Raw genomic sequence first — 27,174 nt, 5'->3', positions numbered from 1 at the left:
ACGTCCCTCTGGCACTGGAGGCTAGATTCACAACAAAACTTAAAGGACTCTAAATTAACGTTTAGGCACCTAGAAAATCACTGGGATACACAAAGCCTGAGCTGGGTGCCTAAGCTCCCGATACAGTGAATGGAGGGAGATAGGCACCTCAGAATGGGATTCACAAAAGCCAGCACACTAGGTTGTTCTTTGCCTAAATTAACTAATGGGAGCTGTGAGGGACGTGTGCTAAGCCCCTCCCACCATTTGGAGAATAGGTGCCTAAGTCCACCCTGCAGGGAGGTGCCTCTTTTCGCTTGGGATTCTCAGCAGCAACCCTGGCTTGACACTATCTATGCCATTTTTGCAAGAAGTGGAAGTGTGGGGGTAGAGAGAGAAGCCCACCTCCCTCATAACATTTAGCCCAGGGGTTAGGGTACTCCCTTGGGATGTGGGAGACCCTTAGTTCAAATCCCCCCCGCCAGCTGAGGGAGAAAAGGGATTTGAACAAAGATCTGCTCTCTCTCTCTGAGTGCCTTAACTACTGGGCGATGGGATACCCGCACGTGGGGTTCCCTCAGTCTCTCCTGCTGAAGCTGTTCCAGTGTGGATAAATAATTTAAAAAGTAACTGGAGCAGGGGAACTGGATGCTGGGTCTCCTACCTCCCTGGTGCAGGCTACAGAGTCATTTTCATGCTTGTGTGTGCGCTCTCTCTCTGGCCCAATGATCCTTTCATTATTTATCCACAATGGAACAGCTTCAACAGGAGACCCTGAGGGAGCCCCATAGCATAGCTCAGTGGCTAGGCCACTGGCCTGAGAGGTGGCAAAACCCTGTTCAAAGCTCTTCTCCCACTCAGGCAGAGGGAGGAGTTGAACCAGAGGTCTCCCATGTGAGTACTCCCAGGTGAGTACCCTAATCACTTGGCTAAAAGTTACAAAGGAAATCAGCCTCCTCCCACCTAGCGTCTCTCTGTAAGCTCATCTATAGGCACCAGATTCAGGAGGTGAGCTCTGAGAATGCTTACCCGATTGGGTCCCCCAGGCAAGTTAGACATAGAAACACCTGTCTTCTGGTGTGTGAATGGCTTTGGGGATGAGGTGGGGTCCTGATGCCTGGAGGGAAGCAGCAGTGTGCATGCACAGGAGGAGAAAACCAGGCACCCAGGGAACTTTACTGCAAATATTTAGGTGCTGAGCAAGTTTAGGCTAGGGTGACCAGACAGCAAGTGTGAAAAATCGGGACTGGGGGTGGGGGGTAATAGGAGCCTATATAAGAAAAAGACCCAAAAATTGGGACTGTCTCTATAGAATCGGGACATCTGGTCACCCTAGTTTAGGCGCCTTCAGGGTTTTGTGGCAGCTGAATGGGAGCTTAGTGAATCCCAGTGGGGCCTGACTCTGGGATTTAGATGTCTAAGGTAGTAGTTAGGTACCTACGTTCTTTTGTGACTATAGCTCTGGGGGTTTCATGCAAAACTCCTGCTGGTCCAATGCTTTCTGAGTAGGATGTTATCCTCTTCCTGAGCAGGCCTCAGGCACTTCTACTGATTTTCATAATTCAGGTCCTCTTTCTTCTCGAAAGGTAGCACAATGGCTGGTTAGGTGAATCCAAAGATGTATTACCTATGGGATACCCCAGGCAGGGGATCAGTTCTGTTTCCTATTGTAAGGTGGTACAATAAAGGTGAAAACTGGAGTACAGCCAGCCTTTAAGGTAGGTAGGTAGGTATTACCAAATGGAAGAACGGCAAAGTTACATGACATTTAAAGCCTAATCTTAACAGTTTCCTTTACATCTCCTGCTGCTGTTTTCATTCACAAACCTTGGCTTTTTGCTCTCATTGGTCATGTTTCTCAAATGACATTGTGAGTATCTCTGGGCTGGGAAAAGAGAAGACTGGGACTTTTTAAATGGGTTTCAATCAACATTAGAGTAATTAAACATTTTGTAGAAACAGGAAGTAATACAGTGATAAAATCTGTGGAAAGAGACATTAAAAGACTGAAAACAAAAACATTAATTAAACTACTGGGTTCAAGAGTGTTAAGCTTAGTCTCCCAGCTGGCAGCAATCGTGGGCAGGTGAGATACTAACTGTATCAGTGAAGCCAGCTTCTTCCTGTCAACCCCGTCTTAGCTGTGGGGGTTTTGTTCTGGGTCCTCTAGTTCTCTGGGCAGAACGCTGTTGCTGTTGCACTGCTGGTGGAGAGTGTAGTGTGTCCCTGTTTGACGCAAAGCGTGTTCGGTTTCATCTTTTTTTCTTGTTTCCAAATGTGAGGGTTGGAGTCTGTTGACTCACGTCTCTGATATTTGCTGTGCATGTGTGAGTCCAGGTTTCAAAACTGGCCACGTAAATTAGTACCTGCACCCATTGTGTAGCCAAAGTCTGTATTTGCGTTGACAAAATTGGTAAATGTGTCCACCAGTGGGCATTTCTGCATGTAAAGATTGCCGTATTTGGAGTTAGAAAGGAATTTCCCACCTGGGTCAGATTGTCAGAGACCCTGGGAGGTTTTCGCCTTCCTCTGCAGCATGGGGCATGGGTCACATGCAGGTTTAAACTAGTGTTAATGGTGGATTCTCTGTAACTTGATGTCTTTAAACTGTGATTTGAGGACTTCAGTAATTCAGCCAGAGACTAGGGGTCTATCACAGGAGTGGGTGGGTGAGGGTCTGTGTCCTGCAATGTGCAGGATTCAGACTAGGTGATCCTGATGGTCCCTTCTGGCCTTAAAGTCTATGTGTATGCAGTGACCATTTTTTGTGTGTTAATCCTAATGGAAAAACCCTATAGACTTTAATAGACAGGGATAACTTTTCTATTGAAATTTTTAACCATCTCGTGAAATGCAATAGAAAATTACTGTATATCCCTGCTATAGAAGTCTATGTAATTGCTAAAACAACTATGGAAATGCTATAATTCTTTCTTGAATTTTTTAGGTTTTAAGAGAAATTTCTGTCTGATCCTGTTGATTTTGTCCCTATTAAGGCTCAGATCCTGCAGACACTTGCATAAGTGTTTAACTTGACTACCATGCGTAGTCCCACTGAAATCAATCGGCCTACTTATAATAGTAAAGATAAGCACATGGGTGTTTGGAGGATTGGGATCTAAATTGTAGGAGACATTTTTATAAGGGTGGTGAAAGGATTTGACATTTGCAGAGCTTATTGGAAAGTCCGACAGGCCTACGTTTTCCAAAGTGATTAGTAATTCTGGGTGCTCAACCTGAACCTCCTTCAAGAGGTCTGATTTTCAGAGGGTGAGTACTTCAGGTCTTTCTGAAAATCAGGCCCTGTTAAAGTGTTTCAAGTTGGAAGCACTAGATGTTACTAATGTTGTTGTCCCAGGATATGAGCAAGCCAAGGTGTGTGAAGTAACATCTTTTACTGGACCCACTTCTGTTGGTGAAAGAAACAAGCTATTGAGTTCCACAGAGCTCTTCTATAGGTCTGGGAAACAGCTCTGTGGAGCTCAAAAGCTTGTCTCTCTCACCAACAGAAGTGGGTCAGTAAAAGATACTACCTCACCCACCTTGTGTTGTCTCACTTAAAGTTACCAGTCACTTTTGAAAATTTAGGCCACAAAATTTAATAGGGATGAAACTAGGCTCCCTCCTTTCTTCTTCTATAAAATCAGATGGAGTTAAGCCTATTCTGACTACTCCTACAACCAACTTCTCAAGCCATTGCTCCTTCAAATGGCATCTAGTAGGTTGGTTGGTTGATTTATTTTTTGTACTATTATTTATATTACAGTAGTGCCATGAGGTCCCATAATCTCTACAGTATGCTAGTCTCAATCTGCACCCATATTTCTGCAATATTTTATTATCACGAGTTTAACGGTGACATATTGCAGAGCATGGCTGTAGTTGCAGGGTAAAGGAGAATCATTAATTCAGAGAGAGGGTGTAATCAGAACGCACCTTAAACATGAGGGATTATTTTATAGCGCAATCCTTGAAGGATAGAAGTAAAATGTACAGAGAGATGACAGGCAGAGTAGGAGGAAGTCTGCTGCAATTACCAGACTGCTCATTCCTGAATCACAGCTTCACATGGAAGCAGCCCTCATATACATTTGGGGAACAAGTGTAGAACTTTGCAAGTACCATCCTTCCTTCACATGAGAGGTTGTTAGCATATTTCTTTCCCCCGGCCGCATTGTCTCATGGTAGATTGGTCACTCTTCTGTATTGCTACCTTGCTTCTCTCTGCCTGGCAGGGTGAGTTTTCTCTGGAATGTGTGAAAGAGGTTCTCAAACTCTCCCTGTGCGTCATTACTGTTCACTTCTCATCTGTGTTCTGACTGAGCTGGCTTTAGAGATCACAGATCTCCAACCAAGGGTCGTCAATAGACGGACCGGAGTCCAAATACGGACCGCCAGATGCTTTTCGGTGGATCCCAGGGGCAGAGGTGATGTGGGCGGGGTACGCAGGGTCATGTGCCCCCCCGATTGCTCCGGATGCCTCTGAAGGGCATGCCCAGAAGCGAGGAGGTGGCACTCCCCGTTGCAGCTGCAGTTGGGGCAGGGAGCAGGGTGACTGGCTGAGCTCCCGCCCCGCCCCACATGGGGCTGCTTCACCTTCTCTGCTCCTGGAGTCCCAGCACTGCTGCCTACTTTGCAGACCATCCACGGAGGTGAGTCAGGGTGGAAGCAGAGACAAGACGTGGGACCCCAGGAGCAGGAAGGCAAAGCAGCCATAGGATTGTCCTGGAACTAGGGGTGCTGGGGATGCTGCCGCACCCCCTGGTGTGAAGTGGTTTCCATCATGTACAGGGTTTACAGTTTGGGTCAATGGCTCTCAGCACCCCTACTATACAAATGGTTCCAGCGCCCCTGGAAGCAGCCCCATGTAGTGGGAGGAGAAGGAGGAGCTCAGCCAGCTGCCTGCTCCTTCCTCCCTCCCTGTGCTGCAGGGACACACGGAGAGCGCTGCTGCCAGGAGCAGAGCTGCTTCCTTGCTTCTGGGTGTCCCGAGAAATCGGGTGGTGGAGGGGCACGTGACACCCCCCCCCCCAGAGCTTTTCATCTATGCCTCTCTCCCACTAGCCCCAGCTATGTGTCACCTCTGTGCACGGGCTGAAGCTGGGGCTGGAGCCATGCAGAGTCATGCTTGTGCTCCGAGCAGCCCCAGAGCCCCCTGCCCCTGAGTGGTCCCCAGACTCCCCCCCCCAGCCTTGTGCCCCCCACACCCGAGCAGTCCCTGGAGCCCCCCACTCCCCCAGGTCTCATGCCCCTTCCCCCCAAGCGATCCCAGTAGCCCCCGACCCTAGCCTTATGCCCTCCCCATCCCTGTCCTTCAGGGCCAGCCCCCCAACCCCATTGGCCTCTTTCCCTTCCCAGTCTGCCTCCAGTCACCCGCTTCTGCCACATCTCGGCCTCCCCCCATCTTCCTAGGGCTGTTATTTGGTGTCTCCTTGGTCCCTCCCGCTACCCGGAGCCTCCTTCCTGCCCCTTTGCTATCCCAGCCCCCAAAGATACATCACACCGCAGGCTGGATCATAGTCAAATAGCTTCACCTCCTGGCTCCAAACTCACACCCTGCTTTGCTGCCCACACCCATTCCTCTCCTCCTCAGCCCCATCTCAGATACTTGGCTCAACTGGGGGCACGGAGAAATGTTTGGGTGGGCAAGCGGCAATGCCAGGTGGTTACGGTCACTCCTGTGTGTCCCATTTTCAGTTTAGGGAAATAAGGTCACCTAACTCTCCAGGCAGGGTAGACAGGGAGCTGGCCGGGGGGGTGGGGGGCATTGGAGGGTCAGGGGATGGGAGCTGGGTGGATGTCTGGACGTTGACTAGACCTTGACCAAGAAATTTAAACCTTGACAAAAAATAGACTACCCCTGGGAGTCAGCAGTGCCAGTAATCTCCCGCAGGAGAAGTGGGACTGTTATTATCTCAAAAGGAAACTGTATCCCAGCACTGCTCGCTTGTAACACTAAAACTGAACTGAGTGCTTGATTAATGATCTTCACCTTGTGCCTTTGGAGACCGGATTGGTTCGGAATGGGAGTTTATTTGATTGCCAATGATTCTGTGTATTGCTGTTTCTTCCTTTGTTTTCATAAATGCTGATATAAAGACTGAAATCTCTGCATTGTGTAACTGGTGACAGTAAGAATCTAAATAAATGGACAGAGTTCTAATTAGTAGCCATGTCATCCATTTGAATAAGACCTGATAGGATATAGGTGTTTGTGGCAGTTAGCACAGACCCTTTGGGGACTCAAAAGGGGGTCTTTAGGGTGATAGCTCCCCTAATCCTAGTTCCCTTTGTGAAATTATGCAATATCTGTGTGAGAGTGAGATCCTAGAACCCAGAGGAACTCAGGTGCTCAAGGGGGAGGAAGCAGGGGCAGCTGGACCCAATTAATTTGCTAGCAGTTTGCCTGTAGCAAAACCAAGCAGAAAGGAACCAACTCCTCTAGAGAGAAACAACTCTTTGTCCTGGCTTCAAATCGTATGTATTGTGTTAGTGATTTGGTTTGTTGTAAAAGTAGCTCAGAGGGACTGAGGCCCTTTATCTGGAGAGAGTTTCCTGGGTTTGGCTCTTTTTGTTCCAACAGGGAGTTTTCCTCGGATAATCTGTCTCCTGTGGGTAGGGTGGTGAGGTTTCTTATCTCACCTCATTGCGTCTTGTAAGGGTATGAGGTCCCTCCTTTGTGTGCCCTCCCTGTTATTTTGTTAACTATAAATGTGTACAAAGTCCCCCCAAATCCCCCTCTAACCCTTTGGAAGGTTACTTTGGCCTCTGGCTCACAGTTAAATTTAAGTTAGGCCATGTGGGTTTAGGGTTTATTTAATCTGACTTTATTTTTAGGGAATTATTTTTTTAAAGGAGTAAGAATTTAGTTTTCCTGAATGGCTTTAAAAATGCTTTTCTAGGTTGATATAAATGAGCTCAAAAGGTCCATTCTTTCTGACTGAGCTCCCAGAGAGAAAGAAGAGCCTTCAAGAGTCTACCCACCTCCCTGCACCCACCCAAGTGACATCTTTGCAGTAATTTTAGTGTGCAATTAAACCAAAAATTCTCAATTATTTTGCTTCAATTTAGTATTTGTGTAGTACATCTTATAAACCACTAGAGGGGACTACCAAACCAGGAAACAGTAACTGTTGACTGTACAACAAGGTGTTTGAATGACACCTAGGGTGACCAGATGTCCTGATTTTATAGGCACAGTCCCTATATTTGAGGCTTTTTCTTATATAGAAGCATATTCTCTCCCCCCCCCCCCCCCCCCGCCCCATCCTGATTTTTCACACTTGCTGTCTGGTCACCCTAATGACACCAGAGTTTAGAAGGGAGAGAAATGCAAAGTTCAGCTTCTGAGATATGCTTAGCTTGGCATCTGCTTGCTCAGTCAGAAGGTGATTTCCCCTTTACTTCACCTGGTACGGCTTCTGTCTATGGACTGCAGCGGTCCTGGTCTGAGTCTTGGCTCTGTTAATGGAGTGTAGGGTGTGTTGGTTGCACGATGAATACGTGGAGAGTATATTCATCAGAAGGAGAATCTGCTGATTTCATAGAATCATAGAATATCAGGGTTGGAAGGGACCTCAGGAGGTCATCTAGTCCAACCCCCTGCTCAAAGCAGGACCAATCCCCAATCAAATCATCCCAGCCAAGGCTTTGTCAAGCCTGACCTTTGTTCAGACTGGCTCTACCATCTGCTGATGACACCAACCCTAGACCGAGGATAGTTCTGATGGGGATAGGAGATGCTGGGAGCAGGAGTCATGATGGGAATGCATGGGAAGTGGGCAGAGAAAGGCAGAAGGGACTCTGGCCGATAACTCTCCCACGGTGTGTAGAGAGACATTAGAAAAACTTTCTCCTGCCTTACTGACATATGAGTCCTCTCTGCAGAATGATTGGTCCTGATAAACCACAGTGTTACCAAAGAGTTGCTGTTTTCTGTCTTGAGAACTGAAATAACTAACACTAACAGAAATGTTTTGGAGCTGGTACCGGCAGCTAAAACGGGGGTGGCTCCTTTAGTTTCTCTGACAGATCTCAGAGGACAGCACAAGGTACACCCGCCCCAAAAGGCGTCTTGTGCTGTGTTCTACAAGCTTTGATCTTGTCATTCCTTGACTTTAATGTGCACATGATGCTCATAGGAGAATTCGAGCAGAGGTACAGGCTGCAGTGCCTTTAGCTTGCTTAGAATACCCAGATTGACATCTTCAACTCTTCTGCCCGGGTTGGGTTGGGTGAGCATCTTACCTAGCATCTCTCGGTGTAATAATTGTTCAGAGAGGAGGGCTAGCTTGCAGGTTGGGGGAAGCGATGAGAAGAAATGATGGAGGTGAAATGAGCTCCCTGGGTGGAAGGAGGAAGTTTGTTGGTTGTTACTCAGACAAAGTGGAGGTCTTGTTAAGTAGCAGCAGTAGGGGAAGCTGCTTTTTTCTCTCTGAGCTTGTGTGGAAGGATAGGGCACTTCTTTCGTAAATGGGCCTTACCACTGGTGGTCATGCTTGTGCGCTACACGGGGCTGCATGTTACAGGCGCTGCCTGTAGGTATCAGCGTGGAGTTCAAGGTGCAAAACCCTAATTGGTTTTGGAGCTGGTTACTTGAGACACCGCTTCTTCCCATGCCAGACCCTGCAGTTGTGCTCAGCAGAGGTGCTCAAAATGGAGCTTCCTTGATCTAGACAAGGGAGATGCTAGCAAGGAGGTGTTCCTTAAGAACAGGTTCTTAACTTGGGAGGTCCTTTCCCTGTCTTGCTCTGACACAGTTCAGACCTCCTGGTCTTCAGGAGATGTGGAAAAAGTCCTCTGTTTTCCTCGGATTTGGGGGAATGAGGGGTATGGAGAGAGCTGGTACTCGTGGGTAGAGGGAGCAGTGCCTGGGCTTGTCTTTCATACTTTGGTTGGTTACTTTCCGGTTTGGGGTGAGGAAAGACTGCTGGTTTTATCCTTGTTGGTGTGATTGGGTTTATCAAAGGCCAAAAGCAGTAAGGCTCAGATCCTCAAGTTATTTAGGTGCCTAACTCCCATTGAAATCAATGAGAGGCACCTAGTGGGGTTTTCAAAAGCACCTATCTGCATCATTATCTATAATATCTTTTTTTAAATAAAAATCAGGCCCTCAAAGCCTTAAGAGGAGCTCCGTTCTAATACGTACACCCAAATACGTAAAAATGAAAATCTGCACTGATGTGAAGGGAGCAGTAGAGCTTGAGTGGCAAGGCGAATCTTATAGATTGTGGGGTCTGATCTGCAAAGCTATTCACTGCCAGATTGTTATGGTAAGATAGCAGAGATGTTACAGGGATCTTTCTGGGTCCGTTGATGCTTTTTATTTTTATTTTTTTTAATAGATTCACAGGTCAAACAGGACCACTGGGATCCTCTAGTCCTACCTATTTAATGTATGCTATATAGAACTTCCCTGAATTAATTCCTTTTTGAACTAGAGCATATCATTTGAGAAAAACATCCAAGCTTGATTTAAAATTTTCCAGGAATGGACAATCCACCACAAGTCTTGGCAAACTGTTCCAATGGTAAATTATCCTCCCTGCTAAAATATTGTGCCCTATTTCCAGTCTGAACTTTTCTAGCTTCAACTTCTGGCCACTGGATCTTGTCATACCTTTGTCTGCTAGGCAGAAGAGCCATCTATCAAATCTCTGTTCTGCATGGAGGTATTTAAAGATTGTGATGAAGTTGACCTTTAACCTTCTCTTTGTTAAGCTAAATGGATTGAGCTCCTTGCCCTACGGTGTTACGCATATTTTCCAATTCTTAATTGTTCTTGGGGCTCTTCTCTGAACCCTCTTCAATTTATCAGCATCCATCTTGAATTGGGGACACCAGAACTGGACACAGTGTCCCAGTTGTGGTCGCACCAGTGCCAAACACAGAGGTAAAATAACCTCCCTACCCCCACACCTTATTACACTTGTTATACATCTAATGATTGCATTAGCTCTTTTGGCCACAGTGTCACACTTACAGCTCGTGTTTAGCTAATTAATCACCACAACCCCCCCCGAGTCCTTTTCAGAGTCACTGCTTCCTAGGAACAATTCCTCTGTCCTGTAAGTATTGTCTGTGTTGTTTTTCTTGATGTGTGACTTTATATTTGGGTGTACTGAATTGCATATTGTTTGCTTGAATCCAGCTTACCAAGTGATCCAGATTGCTCTGTATCACTGACCTGTCCTCTTCATTGCTTACTGCTCCCTCAATCTTTGTGTCACCTGTAAACTTTATTAGTGATTTTTATGTTTTATTCCAGGTTGTTAAATAGCATAAAGATAATAACTGATTCCTGTGGGACTTCGATGGACCCACACCTGTTCAATGATGATCTCGGTTTACAGTTACATTTTGAGACCTATCCGTCAGTGAGTTTTTAATCCATTTAATGTGTGCTATATTAATTGCATATTCTGGTTTCTTAGAACGTGGTACCAACTTAAATGCCTTTGAGGTCTAAGTACATTACATCAATTAACTTCAACCAATCTAGCCATCTCTCTTTAAAAGAAAAAATCCAGTTAGTTTGACATGATCTATTTTCCATTAATCTGTGTTGATTGGCATCAATTATATTACCCTCCTTTAATTCTTTATTAATCAAGTCCCCATCAGCTATTTCATTATTTTGCCCAGGACTGATGTCATGCTGACAGGCCTATAATTACTCAGGTCATCTTCTTTACCCCTTTTAAATTTGAAACAAAATGAGCTTTCTTCCAGTCCTTGTACTTCCCCAGGATCCTAAAACTTACTGACAATTAACATTAATAGGACAGAGAACTCCTTTTAAAACTCTTGGAGGCAAGTATCTGGGGACCTGATGATTTAAACACGTCTGACTTTAGCAGCTGTTGTTTAACATCCTCCTTAGTTACTGTTGTGTATTGGTTTTAGATGCCTTCTAAACCATTTTTTAAAAAAATCTTTGTGAGGCCATTTTTATGCTCTGAAGGATCTTGTTGGATTTCTCTGTGGACTAGTTTTAACTCCCTGTGCAAGGTGTTGTAGTTTTTGGACCATGTTTGGTGGTCCTCGTCTCAGAGGAGGTGATGACTACAACTGAGTCTCTCTCCCACTCTCCTGGGAAGGTTGGAAGGTGCAAAGCTCCCTAGGTGTAGCAGAGTGGAGCTCTTCCCCAAACCCATTGCCAAGCATGCAGAGGTTGCCCTTTGTAAGGTCCACACCTTCAAAACCCTGTCAGAGCCCTCCATCTATTTTACTAGATTGTCATCCATGTACAACTGTGCAGTGATTCCTCCTTTCACTGCACCCTTTGGCTGTTTCTGAACCATTGGTAACTGAAGCAGTGAGATGGCGCCTGTAGAAATAGCATGGCCAGTGCAAACATGCTGTTGCTTCAGGTGCAGTTTTAGATGTCAGGGAGACTACTCAAAGAGAAAGGTACTGCACAACCTGAGTGAGTTGGGGTGGGGGTGGGGGGGTTGGAATCTAGCCCTAAATGAATAATCTGCTCTTGTCCTGTTGGATTGTCTCATCTTCCCAGATTATTTATATCCTCTTTCACAGCATGTACACAAATACTTAATTTCCCCCACAACCCCAGTATACTCTTCGCCCCTGTACAAGTTCTACCCTCTCATCCTTTGCCATATCTTTTCCTTGATTTCCTACCCTACTTCATCCCGCTAGAGACTCTTTCAAAAGAGCTCTTTTGTCTAATTATTTAAAATAAATGAAATTCATGTCTCTATTTAAACCAACTCTCTTGCTTGCTCCATTGTGCACATTTGCTGTGGGTGGGAACAGTCAAGACTTGGAGCAGGGTAAATGGAAGGGATGGATCACAGAAATGTTACTCAATTTTATATTTCATTGTATGTAGGGAGATCTCAAATTTTTGTCTCTCCAAGCTTCAGCCTGCAACTGAAAGAGTGTTTTCAATGATTTCTCATTACTTCAGTTGAGCGGGGCGGAGGAAAGCAGAAAGCAAAGTGAGTTTGGTTCTACTGTGTTTTAGTTCCACATCCAGTGAACTGGAGACCTGTTTAGGTTAGGGCAAGAGAGGAAAATAGTTGTTGTGTGATTCTGTCTTTGTGTCCCATAACACACGCTATTGGCTGCACTGTCTCTCCTGGACCTCCTCTGAAGGTTGTGTGCATGCCGCCTATCACGTCCAAGGCAGATGAGAATTTTGCCCTGGCTTAGAATTCCAGCATAATCTGATGTTGGATCTGCCTATCTCTAGGAGTGGTAATATGGGGGAAGACTTTTCAAAGGCACAGATGGCATTCAAGCATTAGTTTTCATTGGTTTTTAATGGCAGTTAGGTGCCTAAAGGCCATTTATGCCTTTGAATTTATCCCGTGGTCTGTACCCAGGCCTGTGGGAGGCCTGCAGATCACAGCACTTAGGAAGCTCCTAGGCACACACAAACAATGGACTAGCCGGGGCCAGTAATGTCATCTGAAAGGATGCAGTAAGTAAAGGTGCTAAGTGCAGTGGTGACTCTGAAGGGGATGGGGTTGGTGTCTGTGGCGGCTGGTCGAGCTCCCTGTTCAGTTCTCTGGAGATGCCGGCTGACTTTGGAGTGGGCCTGCATAGCTCGTACAGAAGTGCAGCAAAGTCAAGGAAGTGCCTTTGTGGCTAATGGATCTCATTAGGAGACTCCTGCTGAGTCTCTCTCTCCCTCTTGCCACCTTCCCCTTTTCCATGACTCGCCTCATAACAGGGTGGGTTGATTTAATCATAATTTCACCAAATGGAAAGTCTTGGTTTAAATCATCGATTTTAAGCCACATTTCCATTTGACTTCAGTTATTTTCTAAAGAAAGGTGCATTCTCATTGGTTGATAGAATTATTAAAATATGTTGATTTTTCAACTCAATAGAGCCTTTACACTAGCCTTGGTACCTCGTTTTGCTTCCTAGAAGGGAACACTATAACTACATACATTTATTCAAGGAATTGTATAGCTTAATATTTTCAGATTCTTATTAATTGTACATTTTTTTTTAGTATACTAGAAAATGGTGAATGATATTTTTTATTTACTAGAGAATTAACTTTTTGCTCATGATTTGTGTCAGGCTACATTAGGATGGAAACTAAAATGTAATTGAACACAAAACAGCATATAAAATATATTTTATTAAACAAAACAACCTTAAATGTTTTGGATACATAAATTTCTCATCAAAACACATTTCACATTTACAGCTAAATGATTTATTAAACAGAAGGATTAACTGTAGTTAGTGAATTAAATTGGTTATTTGGGGTCAGCCTGGGCAAATTTTCAAATATGCCTAAGTGAAAGTGACTGGAACTTAAGGTCCTACTTGCCCAAGTCTCTTGAAAATGAGATTGTTTCCTAAGTTACTCTAAACTGTCTTTCAAACTTTTCAACTAGTACATCTCATCCTCTCCCTCCTTACTCTTATTCATGGACTAGAAGACACAGACAAGTTTTTCTGTTGTTGTTTTTTCTCCAACTCCCAATTGATTTCTCAGTTTGGAATGAATGAATCCAAATAAAGAGAATATTTTTTCTGTACCTGCAGAAGAGGCTACCGCTGTCTAAAACTGGTTTAGCACTTCATCAAAATCTGGTTCCAGGTGCTTAGCTAGTGATTTCCGCCAGTTCAGTGGTGTGACTTTCTTTAAACCATCATCAGCAAACATGTACTGCTTGAATGGTTCACGTCCAGCCCTGAAATTTATTATTGGTATGATTGGTGATACCCCATGTCATAGCAGCTGCTGCTTCTTCAGCAGTTACATATATACCTGGTAATTGGCAAGAAAATTAAGTGCAGTAAGTGCTTGATCCATTTGTTTCTTTACTGCCTGCAATTTAACTTTGTTGTTGAGTATTTCTTTTTTTAATGTCTCAAAGTTCTTTCCAAATTTCAACAACTTCAGCAATACAGCAGTAGTCGTTCTACTGTTTGTTTAAGGCTATGGAAATAGATATCTGTATATTCAGTACATCATGTATATTCTCTTTAGTCTGATGTTGACTACTTTGGCTATAATAGTTCCATCTGTTTTGTTGCAATTTTCTTCACAAATTGTCATCAGAATAGGACAATTCTTAATAAATAACTCAAAACAGTCAACCACTGAATTCCATTGTACTTCATAGAGGAAAATTAGTTTAGACCCTGCTGTTCTCTTTGCTGAAGCGAACTGGTGGTGATGAGAATATTTTGCAATTTCAGCAATGTTTTCTCTTATTCTTGGAGTTGTACGTAAGTCTTTGGCTAAAAGATGCGTCAAATGAGCACTGTACCCATAATGTTGTACGTTTCAGGTTTCCTTCATTATCTTCTAGATTTTGTTTCATCTTTGCTACATTTGCAGCATTGCCTATGACAAAGGTATACACTTGAATTTTTTGTTCACAGTTTATCGATTTTACTGCTGCTTAAATGTTCTGCTAAATGCATGTTTCCTGATGGATCAATTGTTTCTGTAAGATAGAGAACTCCGTCTTTGTTGTCACACAAGCACAGACTACTGGATCATTGTGTATATTGCTCCACCCATCAAGACTCAATTTAATGAATTTCCTGTCAATATTTATTGCACACTATTCAGTTTACTTCTTATAGATTGTACCCAGGAACCTTCCAGCGATGTCTGCTCTGTTGGGTGGAGCGTTGACTGGTCGTAATGAGCGAAACTTATCAATGAAATGTTTGTTCTAAACAAGACAAAAAGGAAGATGTGTTGCAAAAGTGAACCAAGCAATCTTTTCATCTCTGGAGTCTTGCTGGAATTTGCTGGTCCTGATTATTAAGTCATCTAGGGTGTTACCGGATGATGACGAAAGGCTGTGTGGTGTTTTTTATTACAGGTAATTTACTGTCTGACAAATGTGTAGTTGCCGTGCTGCTTGTGGTGTTGGCAGATGACTCTGAAGTTGCAGATGATGGACATTCGTAGCCCCTTATGTGTAACCTGGACTCTGGGAAAAAAATATGGTAAAAAAAAAAAAGTCACGGTCACTCCCTTAGTATTACTCAGTGCACTGCTTTAAAAACATGAGATTGTAAATGAAAGATTCCTCTTACTGCAGCTATTTATACCCTGTTGAAGCAATACAATTAATTCTAAACCCAGTTTATATTGAAAATACTTAATCTAGTGTAAGGATTATTTAAATCTGTTTGAACCCTTACCTCTAGCACCATACCAAACATATTGGGGGGGGAAAACACTTTTTATATGTTAAAATTCATAAGTGCCTAATAAAACTTTACTATTAAACAGGAAATCTTCACCTAGGATGATTGCACTATTGAGCAATAAAAAAATCACTTCAGAAGTCCAGCAGTATCAGTAAAAATGTAATTGATAAATACTCCCACAACTAATTAACATATTAATTATATTTTGAACACAAACATTTTGAAGTTCAGAAGTAAGTAATCACACAAAACACAAATGTATCTTTTAGCAACATAGTAAGACATGGTGGGTCGTCCATAAGAATTGTGCAAAAATAAGTTTACTAACCAATTGATCCAGATAGTTCAGACCTGTCCACATCATCTTCAAAGTCATTGCCTCTTGAAGAGCATTTTTCATCATGTTGTTTTATTCTGACAACCAGGCCTTGCAGCTCTTTCTTGCACTGCTTACATTTGACACATGCTCCTTTTTACCCAGAGGTACAGGAATTTCTTGAAAATATTCCCCAACAGGGTCTTTTTTACAACCTGCCCCCATGGCAGGTTTTTTCCTTCAAGTTCCCAGGTGTTGAAATCAACACTAGAGGCTGCACTCTGAAGAATGTTGTCTCTTCTTCCCCCGGTGTCCTGCTTTGGCACCAGTTTTGCTCCTTGCTGGTTGCGCCCTCTGCTCCTGCTCCCTTGTTAAGAACTCCTCTGCCCCCAGAAAAACACACCAACTACCAGCAACTCAAGGCTTCTGCCCGTATAACCTACATGCCTTTTGCACTGCAGTATTTGATTGTTTAGAGACCGGGGGGGGGGGCAGTTGAGAAATTAATGGATTTGTGTCTCTCTGCAAGCATGCAAGGACACAGAACAAGGCCATTTACTTGAAGTGACGAGTCACCCAGACACAATGTCTGGTAGTTACCGAGCAATCAGTGTTTTTCCATGAGCTGGAGAGTAAGTGCCCATGGTGGTTGGAGTAAAAAAATTTGTAATTTATGAACTGAGCCAATCAGAGCTCAGGTAGGGAGCTGCTATAAAATAGGAGACTGAGACCACCCAACTGGGCTAAGTGGATGATCCTGTTGGTGTCTCCTAGAGTAAGAGGCTGTGTCCCAATGCCTGTGATGACTTTGCCAATTTCTTGCACCAGTAGCACTGCCTCTGGGTCCCTTACCAGATCAAGCCCTTCATGAAAGACCTATTGTGCCTTATTTATAGAGCTTTGTTTCAAAAGTTTAGATGCTTTCCCCTGATTCTTTCTTTCTTTCGACAAGCAGACTTTTCAGGCAACGTTTTTGATACAGGCTCATGGGTTCAGCATATTTTTTTTTAATTTAAATGTCTTCAGAGATTACAAGTAGAATAGGCCTTAACCCATTTTGTATTGAAATCAGGTTTCATTTGAAAGAGGTTTATTTTTTTTAAATGTATAATAGATCTATTATTTTTTTTAAAATCCACGGTGCCTCATGATGTATACATGGAACTTGTTAGGTGCGACACTGCGGCCTCTCCACATTGCTGTCCTGCTCTCTCTCAAAAGTTGGGTATGTCAGCCACAGCCCTTTCCATCTCTTCCCCACCTTATGTAGCCCCTGCCCTAATCCTGACTTTCCCTCCTTCCCTGTATTAATTCTATAAACCCTCACTAAATCCTGTGTTCGTTTTCTCTCTCTCTTCAGTGTGTATGTGGGTCATTGCTCTGTGCACCATCATGGTTTAAGGGTGCACAGACTGCAAGCAACCCATCAGGGCTGCTATTTAAATAGCTTTTGTTGCACCTCCTGGCATAGTCCATTCTCTTAGTACAATTAATTTTTGAGCACCTGGTGCAGACCTTTAGCATTTTCCGGAGTTCACGGGGACACCTAACTGGGTGCCTATGCTCAAGCCATTGGCTGCTCAGTTAGCTTGGGTGTGGACCAGTCACCATCTTTCAGCCTCCTGGATGGCACCCAAGTGACTATTTGCTGCTGTCCAAGCTTTTGAAAATGTTGGGCATTAAACTTTTCTTTTTTCTGTGCTTTTTCACTCATCTGTAAAATGGAGATAATACCTACCTACCTCAAAGGGAGGCAGTGAGGGTTAGTTACTTAATATTTCTTCAGTGCATTGACATCATAAAGTGAAATTATGGGGAGATAAGACTCTCAATAGTCGAGGTTGCAAGAATCTTCTAATGTAAAGTTCAGCTTTAGCTGCAATAGATTGCCCGCCTGGAGAATTGATTGGGGACATTGGAAATGATCAGATTTAACCTGAAGGCAAATGTGGAAGAAAAATCCATCAAACTATTCTTGAGATACAGGTTATTTAAAAAAATAAATAAATAGCCTAATTTGAATTTTGTACTTCATACTTATTTGTCTTTCCCCATGTTTAGAACTGGCTGGCTGTTTTACTACCACTTCAGATTCTTCAGCATTGTGCCCCCTTAAATTGCATACTGTTTTCATTTGAAGAAAATAGGTTGTAATTTGTGGCGGTTTTTGTTGTGGGTGGCTAGAGACCCCCCTTTGTTCCCACTGATTCAGGATCTGTGTGCTTGTGTATGCGAGTGGGAGAACATGTCCTCTTCCATCAGCTGTTTGCAGCACAGAAAGAACTCGAGACCTCCTATGGCTGATCTTTTAGCTCAAATAGTTGAGGACTGATCCTTGGAGCTCTGTAATATAATGGAAACTAATTTTAAGTAGAGTGGCCGCTAGCAGGCACCACTAAGTAGGTGCAGCCTTCAAATGCTGGGGTGTTGCCAATGAAGCTCTAGATATTGCAAAAATTGTCTACCACTGGTTATATCCTAAAGCATGAAAATTATTAGTTCTTCTGATTACACCTTAATTGTTTCACTAGTGCTATAAAAAGGAGTAACTGCTGTTTTTAAAAAGCTAAAGGATAAAGATTAACTTGAGTTTCAATGCAATGGATATTTAGAAAGAAGAAAGCAATATTTAATTTTGGGATGGTGACAAGTTACTATGGCCCTAGAAGCCATCTTGGGCTGTAAGTGGAGATGAGAACATATTTGCTAATACTGTTCATTTTTTATGTAGCAACTTCTTATATCTTCAGAACTGGAGCTAAAATTATACCTTCCCTAAAACATGGATTCAAGTGATTTGAACTATTATTGTATTAAAAATATCATCACTCAAATAACTGATGTGATTCACCACTTAAATACTTTTTTTGGCATTACTCTGTCTCGAGAATTTTAATATGCAGTTAGTATGTCAGCTATTTAACTAACCAAGCCAACTATTCTTTTATCCAAAAATGTTTCTGTTAGAAATGTCTTCAGGGGCTCGAAGGTTTATAGTTGAAACAAAAATTGATTGGAACGTAAGAAAGAGGGGAAGCCTCTGGTTTTTTAGACTCCAGATTCAATAAGATTGTACTAGTGTTGTTACTTTGCTCCACTAATGTTATTGACTTGCTCAGCTACAAGGTTTGGCACCAGATCATTTTGACACAGATGAGTTTCTGTTTAGTGCCGCATTATTCACACCGACGTTACTGACTTCTTTCTGCACCGTTTTATATGATCAAAATCTGTAACCTGGTGCCTCTTGGCAAACCTGTGCTGCATCAAGTTTCCCAAGTCTTGAAAATCTCCTAATATGTCATAAAGCCCCTGAGCCAGGTAGCTACACAAGAGAATCAAATTTCACTTCCAAAAATGTTTATAACCCTCATGATTGCACGAAAAAGCATGAAAATGTGACCTAAGTGCACCCTGTGGTTGGCAACAGTGGAAGGCTTAGAACTTGGATCTAACTATGCCCCTTTATTCAGAGACCAATCCCACCCTGTGGTGCATTGTGGGGTTTTGCATACCCACAGCCGGTGCATGAAGAAACGCTCCAAGACCAAACCTGTACATCTACCCTCTGCGCCATGTGCTAACTCCTAACTTACCCCTCCTGCTTCTCAAATGTGTGGCCATAATGGCAAGAAGGGGGTCTGATGTGGACTGAATCTGGGGATATCGGTGGGCAGGCATCTCTGTAACATATCTGTGTCAGCAGGGACCGATCCAGGATTAGGTATGCGTGTATTCATGTATAATTTTGCGTGGGGGGGATGGGGGAGGTGTGATTCATTGTCTTTGCTTATGGCTGCCAGAAAAAACTGCCTCTGCACTCTCTCGGAGCTAGAGGAAGTGGCACAGGGCCAAAAGAGCGGGACGCCCTACACAATCCTGGTCCCTAGAATTCAATGGGTTTGCTGCTTTGGGCAAAACCGCTTGGCTGTTGCAGGATCTGACCCGTAGCAATGTAGCATTAAATGTTTGCCTTTAATCTTTACAAGGTTTCTCACGGTCCTTTTCACATACCCTGTATAGGGGAAAAAAGGAATCTTCCCTCACACTGCCACAACCAGGGTTTTATACTGTCATAGTCACATGGACAGCAAAGACCAAGTGTATTCTGACAGGTATAATATGTTGAGTTTGGAGTTGCCTGTTGAGTGATTTTCCTCTTTGTTACAAAGATGGCACTATTAATACTGCAAATAATGGCATTAAGAGTTTAGAGGATGGCTGCAGATCCTGATTGTCCAAAAGCACACTCTGATCGATTGGACGGGTGTGTCTCTTGATGCAATTGTGCCCCAGCTCACAATGGTATACAAGTGAGACCTCCTCACTAAAATAAACGTGCACACAAATCTTCATGCCCTTCTAAGGGGGGTCAGGGAGGCATTCAGGGAGAAAACGAACAATAAAGCAACCTGGGGAGAGGAAAAAGTGACCCAACTGAGACTACCTGCTCTCACATACTAGGTGTGGCCTTTTCAACTACTTCATTTTTTACAGTTAAAATTAATTTAAACTGGGGACTAACTGTTCAGTATTCCAAATTGTTTCAGAATAGCAGGAACTAGTAGCACGATCTCTTAAGGTTGCCTGGCACTTCCTAATATAAGACACTGTTTTTAATTGCTTTTACCTTTATCAAACCTTAACCGTTTGGGCTAAAATGTTCCATGTGAGGTAGGTGTCTCAGGCTGAATATTTCTGGAAAACTTCACCCAAAAGGGCTCAGGTATTTCTGAGAATGAGGCTAGGAAAAATGTTGGTTTTGCACATGTTAAATTGTTGAGATTTTTTTCTTTGAAAAGTTCTAGAGGCCATGCTTTAGGGCAGGGACTTGAAATATAGCAAGGAGGTGGCTGGTGTCAAGGATGTCCCTTTTGGTATCCCTCTGAAAATCCACACAAGGCTTGGCAGAATTCAATTTTTATTTTTTTCATCGTGTGGATAGGTTATATCAGTTGATTTCTAAGCAATCTTTTTTTTTTTAAAGATCTTTATAGATGTAAATGTTCACCATTGTGATCTGACCCCCTCCCATTTTCCACAATTGACAGTAGATATTGAGAATCAAAAAGCTGAAGCTTCAACCGTTAAAACACAAATTGCCAACATCATATGTCAACATATAAAAAGTAAAACTGTGTTCTCAGGCAAAGAAAGAGAGAGTGGTATTTATCTGTAAATTTCAATGATCATCAATGGAAATATTGTTTGTTTGGTGTATACACAGTGAAATGGATGTTTACCAATTAAATCTAATCCATCCCAGCCTAGTTCTAAGCCTTTGAAAAATCACAGTTCACCTGTTCAGACTTCAGAGATTTTTGTCTATTAACATTAAAGATTCCATGCACACTGAGCATGCTCCAGCCTCTCACGGCTCCCATTGCTGATCAGATGGCATCTGTGCCATCCCCACAGAACTGAGCATGCTCGGGTCTCCAGCATCAAAGCTGAATTTTCCCTCTAATTAATCCTCCAGGTTGGGGTCAGGCTGGGCAGCTGCTTTCAAGAGCAGGGAGCCTGTGACACTCCCCTCCCCCCGGTCTGTGCCCAGGGGACGAGAAAGATGCCCGATTTGAAAGCAGAGGGGACAAACAGCAGAGTAGGGGGAGGAAAAGGAGATTGGGACCGCAGAAGGGGAGACAAACTGACTGAGAGTTTGGGGAGGGGGAGCGTTGGGACTGGTTGGGCAAGGACACTAAGACCTGGTGAGGGAAATGGGGTGGACAGGAGGAGAGAAAGGAACTGTGAGGCAGTTGGCTGGGTCATGGGTAGAAACACTGAGATCTGAGGAGGAGGTGGGGGAAAGACTGGGACTGTTCGGACAAGGAGACTGGGCCTAGGAAGTCGTGTGGGAGGGAAGAAAGATGTGACAAGGCACTGGAGTGTGGGGGGAGAACTGGGACTGTCAGGACAAAAAGCCGGGAAGTGGTGGGAGACAGACTAGATGCTGAAGGGAGATACGGACTGGAAGCCAGGGAAGGGGAGAAGGAAGGGAGGAACTGTGACTGGCTGGGCAAGGAGACTAGGACAAGGAACCAGGGGTGTGGAAGAGACAAGACAGGGACAGTTTGGAGGGGGTGGAGCTGATCCAACTGTGACCCCCTCCTAGCAGAAGGGGTCACACTTGATGGAACGGGGAGAAGTCTGTGCCTATGAGAGACCACTCCCCACCAGGACCTGGAATGGAACCCAAAGTTCCTGAGTCTCACCCTTTCTCTACTGCCAACAAAGAGCTGTGAAATCCCCTGTGTCTATCCCCCTCAAGTGCTGGTCCACAGAGAGGATGACAACCTACTACTGCTATCAATTACTCCAGACAGAGAACGAGGGGAGGGGGCTATAAAAAGCTTACTATTTTGATTTTATATATATCCATACACGCACACTTTTTCCCATTTACTAAGAACCTTTTCATAGGGGCAGGTTACAGGGTAAAATTTCAGTGAGACTTAAGTGCAGTCAAATTTTAGTTGGATGCCTAAAATCATGCATTTAAAAACAAATGAAATGTAAAACCAAGGTAGCCCATTCTGCTAGCAAAACGTCAGGCCAGGGTACGCCTACTGCTGTGGGTGTACTTTTGCGTGTGAGTGAAAGCACAAGGCTGTATACAGCAGAGGTACTGAATCACCTGATCCAGAACTACTTCAGTCAAAGAAGAAATTAAACTCTTACATACACGTACAGCATGCTGGAGAAACACCAGAGGTGAAACAAATCGTGTGTGTGTATGAGGAGGGAGATCCTGGATGCTGTTAGAGAACTGCAAGTGATGGGAAGCAGATAGCCACTAAAGAAATGGTACACCATGATCTGCAAGTGGGGTGTTTTTTTTTGTTTTTAAATAGGAAAATTACCCACTAATTACCATAGATTTGTTGGTGTCACATCTTACACTACTGGTGTGTTCAATGATAAGCAGATGCAGCGCTGGGAAAACAATACAAGGAAACCACCTCTGCATCTGTTTAGCAACTTAATCGGAGTTAGTGTATACTACTAGCAAGATGCAAAAATGACAACTCTCTCTTTAGCTGTATATTGTGCCATTCTTTGAGCCTGAGCCATTGTATCTAGATCTGATAGCTTCAGGACCTTTCTCCCCAACAGCAATGCCTATTTTTGTCTCTCATCCGCTTTCACAATGTGTCACCAAGTTCCTTATCAGTGAAAATAATATACTCTGGCCCTCAGCAACAGCTCTGAAAAAGGACGGGATCCACCACGGACTGCTCAGGTAGTAACACTCTGACTTCTGGGTTAGCAGCTCCTGGACCAGGAGCAGTTCAAGACCCACCCCAGGCTATCCAAGCTGGAGATGGTGGTAGTCGGGAAGCACTGCACTGTTGGAGGTGAAATCCTTCCATTGACATGTTACAGGGAGATGCCTTTGGTGGTTTGTCTTTTTGAAAGTTGGATTCCATGGCGCTGTTTGCAGAGAGGAGGGGACAAGTGATGTTCTCTTGCAGCACAATGGATTTGGACATTACAGACTGTTGCTAAGGACAGAGTGGCTGCTGAGTCAGTGTACGCTCACTGCGATGCTTTGGGTTACCTGGAGCATGAAAAGTATTTATATGCAGCCACGATCCATTCTGTCATATCCTAGTGTTTTTAAAATCTAACTCAGCTACGTAGATGGTATAGCTAAGCTTTGAATTGGAGTCCTAGACAAGCTGGTGGATGTATGTCTGGAATCAATAGTGAGGCAAATGTGCAGTTGCTAGTCTGACACACCTGAGTAACCTCTCAATCAAATCTCGGTGTGGAGGCAGGAACCCCGGCAATAAATTCAAAGTGGCAGAAACATAAGCTAAACACAACAAGCTTTGAATCCAATAGTTGTTTTGCAAGAAATGCCTCTTTTTTTTATGTTGTTGCTGTCTCAGCTGGTAACTAGCTGACAAAATACAAAAAGCTGTTAATTCTAGAGTTCAGAATACACGAAAAACAACACTGCTTTCCTTTGGTTAGACAAAAAATCCTGTGTGTAATACTTTGAGTGCAATATGTCTCTTAAAATTAAAGATGAGCAACACTTTATAGAAGCAACAGTTCTTCAAACCAAGGGTATGGGTACCAAGTACTGTACTTCAGGCTTTTGTAACAGATGGCCTAAACTACCGCGCCCTGTGTTAGCTAGGAACCGCACTGCTGCTGCTTGCACTCGACTTTGACATTAGGAGTAGCCCAAGTTCCAGTGGCTGTTAGAAGACACAGTTGGATGTGGTAGGCAGTGAACACAGGCTAATAAAGCCAATGGCTTAGCCTGGCAAACTGGTATATTTAGTCCTGAAAGGGTAAGAACCACTGGTCTGAAGTTTTTATAGCAGTCTAACAAGGGGCTCTATTGTGGCTTTTAGCCACAGACCTGCATTGGGGGTGCAACCAACAGTCTTTCAGGGGTGGTAGTTTCCCTGCATACCCATAGGTGCTGGAATGAGGGGTGCTGGGGGTGCTGCTGCACCCCTGAGCTTGATGTGGATTCCATCATACACAGGGAAGATATGTGTGTGATGGAATCCAGGTCATGTATGTATATTTTGGTTCAGTGGCTCTTGCATCCTCGCTATAAAAATTGTTCCAGCCCCTCTGGGCTAGGGCTGTACCCCGACCCCACCTTTGAGATGGCTGGGGCACTAAGGGGTGTTAGCAGGGAGCAGCCCTGGGCATCGGGAGTACAAGGACTGTGCTTGTGCCTGTCATCTGAGGTCACTGGGGAAGGAGGCACAAGCAGGGAGGCATTTTACACCTTCCTCACCACTTGCACTCCCATACCTTGGCCAGCTGCAATCGGACACTTCAGAGACTCTTCAGTTGCTGCTACTTGTCACCATTTAAACAATGAACTGTACTCCCCTCATCCTAGGCGCTCCGGCTGTTGGTTCATCTTACCTAGGTCAAGATTGCGACCGTCCTTTGTGTGGGCGTGAGAGACCATGGAAAACACGTAATGCTTGTTCTCACTGGACTACTTTGCCGAGGCTCGCGAACAGCTGGAGGTTGCTTCTGTGCTGCAAGGGGGTAGTGGTCCCTCAGTGCATGCCCAGAGGTACACTTCATCCCAAAAGGAGGTGTGAGGAGTCAGGGCAATAGCTGCACCCCAGCAGGCTCTGGTAGGATGCTGCATATCCTAAGAGTGCCCCCTACCTAGCGTGGGATAGGGTGGCTCCACACTGCCCCCACTGCAGGCCTGTGCTTAAACGGTATGATCGAGCCCTTAATGAAAAGGGGTATTCTCCCTTTTCACAAATGCTTTATGGACCAAATCCTGGCTGTGTTTTACTCGATCGAAACACCCATTGATGGCGGTAAGTTTTGCCTAAGCAAAGCAACGCAGCATTTAGCCTTGTTGTATGATGAGTGAGTGATGTTTTAGGCTCCGATCCCGCAAAGACTTATGAATGAGCTTAATTTTAAGCATATAAGTGGTTGACTAAGACTACTTGTGTGCTTAAAGCTAAGCAGCTGCATAAGTCTCTATACAGGATTGGGGCCATACGGAACCTCTCCTTTTCTAGCACAACATTGACCCCAGAGAATCTGTCTCTTTACAGCTTACCTTTGTATCAGTCGCACCTTGCCATGTATGTGTATGTCTTTCCTAAACACAACAAATGTCTCTCTTTAGAAGTCTTATCAATTATATATATTTTAAAAAAAATCTCTTTTCAGGTTCAGTGTTAGAAGACCAAATACTCTGTCATTGCTTGCATTGCACAAGCTTCTGAAATGCTTTCTTGAAGTCTTCATTAAAGATTGTATAGATTAGCGGGTTAATAAGAGAATTGACGTATCCCAGCCATGTCAGGAAATTGGACATTTCTTCTGAAATGTGACATCTTTCACAGGTGTTAACAACAACTTCCTTTACAAAAAAGGGGAGCCAGCAGATCACAAATGCGCCCAAAATCAAGCCCAGGGTAGTTGCTGCCTTTCTTTCTCTCGTGCTGGAGATTCTTTGTTTTTTCCAGGTTTTCTCTTGTTTGGCCTCTGACTTAGGGCTTCGCAATGTGGTATGGATTTTATCCAAGTCTGTCGAGGGATCAGATGTTTTATCTGTTGTGTAGTGCGTCAAAGCCAATTTGGTGCTTCTCTCACTCGGTTCCAAGAGGACTTGTCCATTTACCTCCTCTCTTACAATGCGGCTTACGCTCCTTCTGTGAAATGTCTTTGCTGCTTTGTAGATTTTATAATAAAGGATCAGAATCAATGCCAGTGGGATGTAAAAGGCTCCAAATGTGCAGTAAATAGTGAAAGCTATGTGGTCGTGTTTGATGATGCATTCGTCATCTTTGCTGGTTGTCTGGTGCCTCCAGAACAAAGGAGGCATAGAGATAAAAATGGATATGATCCACACCACTGCAATCATGATGCCTGCGTGTTTCGGTGTTCTTTTCCTGGCATACTCCACAGCATCTGTGATTGCTCGGTACCGATCCAAAGCAATAGCAGAGAGATGCAAGATAGAACAGGTACAGCACATAATGTCAACGCTCAGCCAAACGTCACACATTATTTGTCCCATGATCCAGGTCTCCTTCACAATATACACAATGCTGAAGGGCATCACTAGGACTGCAACTAGAAAATCAGTGACTGCAAGGGAGCAGATTAAATAGTTGGCAGGGTGATGGAGCTTCTTTGTCACAATTATTGCAGTCATCACCAGAGAGTTGATAGCCGTTGTCATTAGTGCCAGCACAGAAAGAGTAAATGAAACAAGAATCTTTGATGTCACTGTTTTAAACAGTTCTTCTGATGTGTAATTTTGTTCAGTTGAGTTTATGGGATCCATGTTTCCTTTTAAAGGTGACGTTTAACCAAGGAAGACACCTGTGGAAAAGGAAACACAATTCAGAAAGTGTGCCCATAAGGGTCTTCTGGAAAGGCAACAGGCAACATTTTAGAAGGTGCCTAAGTCCCATTTACAAAAGCGACGTAGGAATCTGTCTGTCTGTCTACACTGGAGCTAGAAGGTCTGATTGAGTGTAGCTGTGGTGGCAGGAGCAGCTAACTGCCCTGAGCACAATCCCAACCAAGACCAGCGGTCCTTACTTGAGTGGCTACCTCTTCTACCGCTGCAGATACGCTTCTATTTTTAGCATGATCAGAGAGACAGGGAATGTCTTTGCAAGCTGGAAATGACACCTTCCAGCTCAGGTGCAGATATGCCCAATGTCCCATGGAAAGCCCCATAGGTTTTCTGAGCTCATACATAAACCATACCCTCACATAAAAGTAAACAAGGGTTGGTTTACATACTATTAGAAGTTGTGCAGGAGAAAATTTAGCAAGGAAAATATATTGCACTTAAATACTAAGAAAATACATTTTAAAACCTACTTTAGGCTAGGTACAGTTTTCAGAAGTACCTACATTATGAACAGAAAATTGGCATATGTATGTATAGTTCATACTTTAAACATAATGATTCATCTCTCCCTTTAAAAATATATAAACTCCCAATTTATTTTAAATGAACAGAAACATTTTTCCTTCACCATCACACCAGTATTATGTTAATACCTTCTGAAGCAATGGTAATTAGCAGGAGAAATATTATGGGGCTAGTAATCTTTTAGGGACTTACTAGTGAAATAAAGTGTAGTTATTTTAGTTGACCAAAACTCATTTAATTGCTTTTAAGAACGGTTTTCTTAATATATTTCTTGGTGAGAAGATTTGAGAGAACCTGGCTTGATGATGTC

The 27,174-nt window shown here is 43.7% G+C and overlaps 1 protein-coding gene and 1 long non-coding RNA gene across 14 annotated transcripts in view; one reads left to right on the top strand and one right to left on the bottom strand.

Moving 5' to 3' along the window:
• Positions 1–852: 852 nt before the first annotated feature.
• LOC122464117 overlaps positions 853–27,174 on the top strand; it is a 36,666-nt gene continuing 10,344 nt past the window's right edge. For 4 of the 5 annotated variants that reach the window (XR_006288010.1, XR_006288011.1, XR_006288013.1 and 1 more), the window contains exon 1: positions 6,257–6,456. This is a non-coding gene — a long non-coding RNA (uncharacterized LOC122464117). Of the gene's footprint in view, positions 988–6,256; positions 6,457–27,174 lie in introns of those variants that run through there. The other variant, XR_006288009.1, reaches the window with a different exon arrangement.
• The window catches only part of HTR1F (5-hydroxytryptamine receptor 1F), a 187,235-nt gene continuing 173,145 nt past the window's right edge, over positions 13,085–27,174 (bottom strand). For 6 of the 9 annotated variants that reach the window (XM_043538403.1, XM_043538405.1, XM_043538401.1 and 3 more), the window contains one exon: positions 13,085–26,299. In XM_043538403.1, coding sequence (XP_043394338.1) covers positions 25,167–26,261 — 1,095 coding nt within the window. In that variant the 5' untranslated portion in view covers positions 26,262–26,299 and the 3' untranslated portion in view covers positions 13,085–25,166. The remainder of the gene's footprint in view (positions 26,300–27,174) is intronic. The other 3 variants (XR_006288008.1, XR_006288006.1, XR_006288007.1) reach the window with 2 other exon arrangements.

This window comes from Chelonia mydas, chromosome 1 (genome assembly GCF_015237465.2).
Source record: "Chelonia mydas isolate rCheMyd1 chromosome 1, rCheMyd1.pri.v2, whole genome shotgun sequence".
NCBI classification, from domain to species: domain Eukaryota; kingdom Metazoa; phylum Chordata; order Testudines; family Cheloniidae; genus Chelonia; species Chelonia mydas.
This window is presented reverse-complemented; position numbering and strand designations above follow the sequence as displayed.